Source organism: Ipomoea nil, unplaced genomic scaffold, assembly GCF_001879475.1.
Source record: "Ipomoea nil cultivar Tokyo-kokei standard unplaced genomic scaffold, Asagao_1.1 scaffold2480, whole genome shotgun sequence".
Classification (NCBI taxonomy): domain Eukaryota; kingdom Viridiplantae; phylum Streptophyta; class Magnoliopsida; order Solanales; family Convolvulaceae; genus Ipomoea; species Ipomoea nil.
Genome location: NW_017618908.1, coordinates 5,817,956 through 5,826,188, shown reverse-complemented (window position 1 = coordinate 5,826,188; position 8,233 = coordinate 5,817,956). Strand labels below are relative to the sequence as shown.

General features: G+C 34.0%; 1 protein-coding gene across 4 annotated transcripts; it reads right to left on the bottom strand.

The window, feature by feature from the left end:
* Positions 1 to 524: 524 nt before the first annotated feature.
* Positions 525 to 5,613, bottom strand: LOC109153351. 4 transcript variants are annotated; one of them, XM_019301261.1, is made up of 6 exons: positions 5,541 to 5,613; positions 4,560 to 4,703; positions 3,018 to 3,089; positions 2,762 to 2,844; positions 1,326 to 1,525; positions 525 to 765 (listed from the first exon to the last, which is right to left on the bottom strand). In XM_019301261.1, exons 2-6 carry the CDS (start codon positions 4,595 to 4,597, stop codon positions 679 to 681), a joined length of 480 nt encoding a protein of 159 aa, XP_019156806.1. In that variant the 5' UTR covers positions 4,598 to 4,703; positions 5,541 to 5,613; the 3' UTR covers positions 525 to 678. The 4 variants fall into 4 exon arrangements, with proteins under 4 accessions (XP_019156806.1, XP_019156807.1, XP_019156804.1 ...); XM_019301262.1 differs by having other exon boundaries at positions 4,560 to 4,746; positions 5,541 to 5,584; XM_019301259.1 differs by lacking the exons at positions 4,560 to 4,703; positions 5,541 to 5,613 and adding an exon at positions 3,325 to 3,619.
* Between the last annotated feature and the right edge of the window lie 2,620 nt (positions 5,614 to 8,233).

The following is an 8,233-nucleotide window of genomic DNA, read 5'->3' as shown; positions in this document are numbered from 1 at the left end:
ACATAGCCGAGTAGGCCTTGTCCCCGGAGGAAGGGAACGAGTTGAGTGCGCCAGAACAGGTAGTTCCAAGCGGTGAGTTTTATGGAGACAAAATGGTGGGCTGTGGCTAAGGTGTTTGGAGTGGTGGTGGATGTCGGATTGCCGGCGCTGACAGTTCTCTCCGACGAGTGAGTCGACATCGGATCAACGGAATTCGACGATAGGGAGAGAGTGAAATTAGGAGGATCTAACCTACGGCTTAGCTGATACCAGATGAATGTAATTGAAACTGTAATTCAATCAATGGAACAGTTACAGAGATAGAGACTAATACTAGAGATATATGTTACACGTAAAAGTCTCCTAACAAATAGACTTGTACTCTGCTGACTATTCCTATGCCACATATAATACCTTATTACAATAGGAAATAATAATATTCTAATTATATTATTCACAGTATATAATGTCAATATGTCATGATAAATAATAAAAGATTTTACAGGAAAAAAAAATGATATATATTCTTCATATTTTTTGACTAATTTTGAATAATCTAATTACATACAAAAGAATGAATATATGATATAGAATAAAAATATTACAGCATGAATCACGAAAATATATGTAAAAATTAAAGTGTAAAAAGTATTATACGTGACAATTTCACACAACACTTATTCTCTATGTAATTTAGCTTTAATCTCTTTCCACTTTGGAAGGTTTATCCGCCTCTTTCTCCCCTATTTCTTCCGACAATTTCACTTTATCATTAACTTCTTGAACCTGTATTTAGGTTTGAGAAAATATGAATTTTAGTCCATTGATTATAGTACATGTATCAATTTTAGTCTTTGACTATTAAAATTTTCAAATTAAATACATGACTATTCAATTTGTATCATAGTTGGTCCCTGACTATTAACATTTTCAAATTAGGTACATGAATACTCAATTTGTATCATATGTAGTCTTACCGTTAAATTTTCTGGCCAAATCACCAATGACGGGCTAATTTATTTAATTTTTATTTTAAAAATTTTTAAATTAAAAAACTTATTAAAAAAACAAAACAAAACAAAAACGCCGGCAACCCCCACCCCCTCTTCCTTCGTCTCTGGCAGAGACGAAGAAGTCGGGTTGGGTGGTCGTCGTTTTTTTTTTCTATTTTTTTAAGGTTTTTAATTTAAAAATTACGGAGTATTAAAATAATTTTTAAAATAAAAATTAAATAAATTAACTGGTCATCGATGACTTAGCTGGAAATTTGACCGGAAAATTTTTTCCAAATCAAGTTGGAAAACTCAGATTAGGTTATTATAAAAATGTAATAAAATTAGGCTAACCTTATCAATGAAATCTCCTAATGCTTCAGCACTCTTGTCAACCTTTTCTGCCACATTCTCAATAGAGCGTACCGTTTCTCTGAATTTCCCCGCCGATAGATCTTCGGCGACGTTTCCTGCCACCTTGTCCACCACCTCCGCCGTTCTCTCTACTCTGTCTACTATTTCTTCTACCGTGTACAAAGCTTTTTCTGCCCTATCTATACAACCAAACAATATAATTATTTTACAAAATAATTATTTAGAAATTTTCATAAGGAAAAAACGACATATTTACCTATGAATTATAGCGGTATACTCGGTTTTATCCTTCAATTATAGACGCACCGTATTTTCATCCTCAGTTATTGTCTTTAAAGTAGTTAATTTTATCAACCCTTAACAAAACTATTTGATAATGACAAACTAGTGAAAAAAAACTAAAATTAAAATTCAAAGGACTTTTATGTAATTTAAATTGTTAGTGAAATGGCCATGCCAAGTAGACAACTCATTAGACTATTAAGAGTTTAATTAAAAGGAGTAATTTAAAATTATGTAAAAGTTCTTTAAATTTTACACTTTTGGGTCCCTCTATTAATTATATGATATGCAGTGTTGCAAAAATTCTGCCTAGGCGCCGACTAATTCGCGCTTAGGCATTAGGCACACCATAATCAGTTATCTAAGAGGCTAATTAGCTATTGTTCTTTTTTATAATGAGTTTTTTTTACTCAAAATGACATCGTTTTGAGCGAAATAACCCTAAATTATTCAAACTCTAGATTTTTTAGTTAATATTTAATACTTTAGTATTAATTATTAAAATATTAAATAGTTATAATTATTAGTCTTAAAAAATTTTAAACATATCTTTAAAAAATAAAAAATAAAAAAAAAAATACATAGGCACCCATTAATCGCCACCTAGACGCTAGCTAGTGCCTCGGGCGCCCGAGGAGGGCCTAGACCTAGCAATTTCTTGAACCATGATTATATGTTTAGAATTGGATAAAATTAGCCTTTAAGAATAATTAAAGAGTTAAATGCAATGTGCTTATAATTGATTGGAAAAAAAAAAAAAAAAAAAAAAGTAAAATGTCATTTTCTCTTTTCATAAAATATATAATTAAAGAATTATTAAAGATGTCCAATGCAAATAAGGATTAGTCTAAGTATAATACGGGTTAATAGGTGTCTTCTACACTTAGAACCTGCTCAGGACACCATCTGACCGAAAAAAAAAAAAAAAAAAAAAAAAAAAAAAACTGCTAAAGATTCATGAATTACCAACCACTTTTTGGACCAAAAAAAAAATTAGACATGTGTTCTAATTTAAACATATATGCCCTATATATATAGGTTTCTAATAACTTTTGAATGATCGAAGATTTTAAAATTTTCCGGTGTGAAACATTTTTAATTATAAGCACATTGCATTTTTTAATGGCTCTTACTTTTGAGTTGCATTAACGACCCTCGTTTCCGATACAAAAGTGGGAGAATTACTGAGATCAGAATTCCCAAAATCCAGCCATGTCTGCATAGAGCAACAAAGAATATGTTCTTTAACCTAGCAGAAAGAAAGAGAGATTGAAAGAATTTGCAAAATCATGATAAACTATTATATTTATATTTCTTCATTTTCTGGGTAAGATATTTACAAATACTCTTAAGCAAAAAAAAAAAAAATCATAATGGATTTCAACTTACAAATTGGAACTCTTTGAATTGTTAGGAGGTCCAGGAGGCAATGGAAGTCCCGGCTCAACACATTTGCACTTCCTACATAATAATAATATTCATAAATCATAAACACTAAAACATTAATTAATTAATTAATCAATCATAAGAGACAATCTTATAATGGTCAGAAAAAGGAAGAATATGATAACATGAACAATTTCATTAAGCTTTATTAATAAAACAATAGCTTGACTCTCCATCTGTGATAACATTCGATAAGTCTCTAACTAGAAAACAAATTTAAAAAATACATATATTGAACCGAACTAATTACCGAGCAATTCTGAAATTGCTTTGCAACTGCTTGCTGGTTCGTGGAGTGGACAATCTTAGATGCAGAGCTCCACCAAAACGTTGGCAAACGTTGTTTTTTGAGGTTTTGAGGTTATGGTTAGAGGAGAGAAAGCCATTAAAAGTAGTGGGTGAAAGAAGTGGTGTTGTCATTGAGGCTTATACAAAAAGTTGTTCCAACAAGGTTTTGAGGGCTTTTTGAAATGTGGTATGAAATTCTTTTCTTGGCAAGAAATTTAAGAAAGAGGGTTAAGTATTTGTATAAATTAGGTAGGGAAGAAAGGATTAGAATGTTTGGTAGGATAGGCAAATGGCACATGTGAGCTATTCACTTTTCCAATATTTCTTTCTATAATACTTTGTTTGGGTACAAATGTCTATACTAATTCATTCAACTCTCTAATTCATGTCCATATGTTCTAGCTGTACACAGAAGCCACATATAGTGAATATGATATGATATGAAGCACAAAAACAGGAATATAGAGCTACTAAGCTAAAAATGCAGCCATACTATGCAATAAGATAATGAATTATTGAAGTATGAAAACATGGAAATGAAGAGTTCTCTGATCATGTTTATCTTATAAGTCTACAAGTTTTATACACTGTTTTTTTTTTTTTGGGGTGTACCCAGGATTCCCACCGTCAGACACCGTGACTAATCCCTCGCTAAATTGTAGGCACCTCTTTTGGATGGGACAGTTGGCCTAGAGATTTAAGGTTGCTCCATAGCCAAAGCCAATGATCGAACCCTTGACCTTTGGTTAAAGATGGATGAATCCCTTCCACTCAACCACACCCCCCATGTTGTTTTATACACTGTATTGCATATGAAGAAACTCAGGAAAGTGATAGGCAAGGCTTGTTAAAGATCTTCGTGCAATTGTGATATCTTTAGAACCCTATTACAGGAATCTCCTGGAGAAGGTTCTCAGAGAATACCATATTGTTTATCCAATATGGTAGAGGGGATGTTATGGTACCATTCCCAAATCAAGTGGCGATTATTCTCAACAAAATACACACTATTTGATGTGCACGAGATATATTGACAACATTGTTTAGCTAGTTTTCGCTCATAATTCACCATATTATGTGTCTACAGGCAATCAAGAACAACTTAAAGCGGGAAAAGAAAGAAGCAAAAATGGCATTTAACAAGTTATGCTACAATGCCTGAACAGTTTCAGGTACGATAGGATATAAGAAGCGTACCCTTCGTTCCCAATACGGAAGGAAGCACACAAAATCATAGACAGGCTCTATTGTAGAGACCAAAGCAGCATTTAGCCCAACAAACGCCAGAAGTCCTGTCATAGGCCGAGCTCTGTGAGGCATCCTGCCTTGTTTATGAGCTTCCTGTAAAGACAATCTCACGCCTCTCATTCATCTCAGCTATCAGCTGTCAAATTCATATAAGTACTCATACAGCATAATATATATGAATCGTGGTTGAAAAAATCACTAGGTGCTCATCGGCACCTAGCGCCTAGGCCGCGATTAATAATCATAATCGGCGCCTGTATATTAACTATTTAATATTTTAATAGTTAATACTAAAATATTAAATATTAACCAAAGAAACATCTACAGTTTGAACAATTTAGAGTTATTTCACTCAAAACGATGTCGTTTTGAGTGAAATAACTCATTTTAGAAAGAAGGGAACAATTCCTAATCGGCCAACTAGGCGACCTAATCGGTGCCTTGGCGGCCAGCCGCCTAGACCGCCGATTAGGGTGATACGCAAGGCACCCGATCAACACTGATATGAATTATAGCAGATCAAGTATATCTATTGTCCACTCCTTCCAGGATATGCATTATTTATGGTTTATCTTGAAACAATTATATATAATTCTTTGTGGTAAACAATTATGCCTATCTAAATTTGAATTATAAGGAAACTTAGGTCTGATTATCTTTTGATCACTCGAAAATTACGGTCTCCAGAGAGATTATATGCACAATTCTATGTGGAAAATCGAAGCCCTATTATTCCCGTTTCATCTTCTCCTATCCCTTTTCTGAGCTACAAACCATGAGAGGAAACTCTATGTAACATCCAGTCTGCTAAACATTTCAAAATTGATTTCCAAAGAAAAAACATACACCAATTTCTAGTAATCCGAAAATCATCAAATAGATCAAGGATTAAGAAGAAACAAAAAGGAGAGTCTCCGGAGCAGAATGTACCTGGTGTCCAGTCGTTGCCGGAGCTCCGGCTGGTTTTGCGCGGCTGAGCGAGGGGTGGGGTTATGGTTACTGGGACTGAGTGACTGACTGCTCTTTTGGGCAATTTAAATTGTACACCCTTGTATTATCAAATGTTAGGTATTGGTCCCTGAAATCACAGGAAATTTAAATTGCATGCCCTTATATTTTTAAATGTCAGATATTGATCCCTGAAATCTAGGGGTGAGCAAAACCCGATGAACTAAGGGTGTAAATGAGCCGAACCGCTCGGTCAAAGTTCGGCTTGAGCTCGAGCTCAAATATTTTAGACTCGTGGCTCGTCTAGGGGTGAGGCTTATCCCTTTGCCCTAGATCATTTCTCCTTCTTTGTGCAGTCGTGCATCTCACTCTCTCTACTCTCTAGTCTATGTTCTCTCCTTCTCTCATCTTTACTCAACCTCAAACCCTAGACCACATCTTTGTTCTATCTCTCACGGTCTTACTCTTTGAGACGTAACTCTTGAGACTCTTCTGTATTGGTGGAAGTGAGTCCTGTTTTTTAGGGTCCATGACCATGTGATCCTGAATTTTGGCTTCGATGATTGGTGATAGTTCGAGAAATAGAGTCAATGGTGATACAATGAGAGTTTGAAGTCCTGAAGCTCTAGTTTTACTCGGAGTCTAAAACCCTCAAACTTTAGTGAGAGTTGGACAAAGAATGTATAATATAAGCCCTAGTTTTGATTTTATGTGCTGATATACACCTTTTAGTGTTTACTTTGAAAAGTGAAAACTCTGGTTATGATTTCTTAAATTTGTAAATTAAAGTTGGTATGTCGTATGTTCTAGTTTTGATTTTTTTTCTTTTTGGTAAGTTCATTAATTTCGTAAACAGTGGTGGTGGCGGTGGTCCCATTAAGTAGAACCCTAGTGTCTTCGGAGACATTCGATAAATTTGGAACGATACAAAGAAAATTATTTAGCATGACCCTTGCACAAGGATGACACGTACAAATCGAGAAACCCTAGTTCTAATTTCTTAAATTTGTCAATGAAATTTGGTATGTCATATGGCCTAGTTCTGATTTTATGTTGTGTAGTTCATTAAATTCATAAATTGTGGTGGTGGTGGTCTTGCTAAGTGGAAGCCTTAGTTCTATTTCTTAAATTTGTCAATGAAATTAGGTATGTCCTATGCCCTAGTTTTAATTTTATGTTGTAAGTTCATTAAATTCATAAATTGTGGAGGTGGTTATCTTTTAAGTGGAAGTAGTTTTGATTTCTTTAATTTGTCAATGAATTTGGTATTCCATATACCCTAGTTCTGACTTCTGATTTTATGTTGCAAGTTCATTAAATTCATAAATTGTGGTGGCGGCGGTCTAGTTAAGTGGAAGCCATAGTTCTAATTTCTTAAAATTTAAATTGAAACTTGGTATGTTATATGCCATAGTTCTAATTTTATGTTCATATGTTGTATTTCATTAATTTGTGATGATGTTGGAAGCCATAGTTATGCATTCTATTTTATGAATTTAATGCGATATAATCTAAAACTCTAGATGAAAAGTATTTTCTATTATCAAGGACATTGTAATCCAATGGTACCAAGTTGCTCTACTATGTGAGAGGTGATGGTTTGAGCTTCGGTGGAGGCGTAGTAGCTTGTATGTTTGGGTATCCCCTTCCCTTGTAATAATAATAATAATAAAAGTATAGACGGAAAGTATTATTGTATCTAGAAAGTATTACTGTATCTAGAAGTCAACCTCCTCCATTTGTCAAGTTAGGAACATTAGGTGGAAGCTCAAACTGTAGAAAGAAATACATCTCAGCAATAGGGATGATGGGTCGGGGGTCGGGGGTGGGCTATGATCACCACCCCGCCACCTTATACTGAGAACTATGGACAAATCGTAGTCATAGAAAATATATAATCAACAACTATGATTAAAAGTTAACACTTTAAATTCATGTGCCTAATTAGCAATCCAAATCACCAATAAATATCAAATAAGGAGCAAATATTTACAAGCAAAATTCCAAACTTCTATCAAAATAAGCAAGGCAGCGACAAAATAGGAGTTTATATATTATTAAACTCTTTCGTTTAAATAATAAATTATTGTTATTATTATTAAATATTAAAAAAATCCGATTGTTTTGTTAATGTTAGGTGACTTAATTTAGCAAGATAAACACGTGAAGAATATGAAAGTAGAAGCCGGGGGGTGTCGTGTTGTGCCCTGACTGACTGTGTGCACTCATGCACACTATCGTGTCCACCATGTAATACAGGCAGAAGCATCGTGTACACACTTCTATATTGCATTGTGCGCACTTATACATTATATTGTATACCCTCTAATATTGCATTATGCACACGTTCACATTAAATACACATTCACATTATGCATCACTAGCAATAACAAGGAAAACAATGATACAAAAAAAAAAAAAAAAATCAATTGATTTTCATACTTAACTAGTGCAAAAACACATCATTAGATGCAACCCACATCACAAACAAATGTACACACATTATGTACTATAGTGCACATACGCTTTACTTATACATTGCACTGCGCACACATTCACATTGAAATACACATATACACATTATGCACCACTACCAACAAGGAAAATAAAGATTAAAAGTCTCAATTGATTCACTACATTCCTAACTAGTGCACAAATACATCATTAGATGCAAA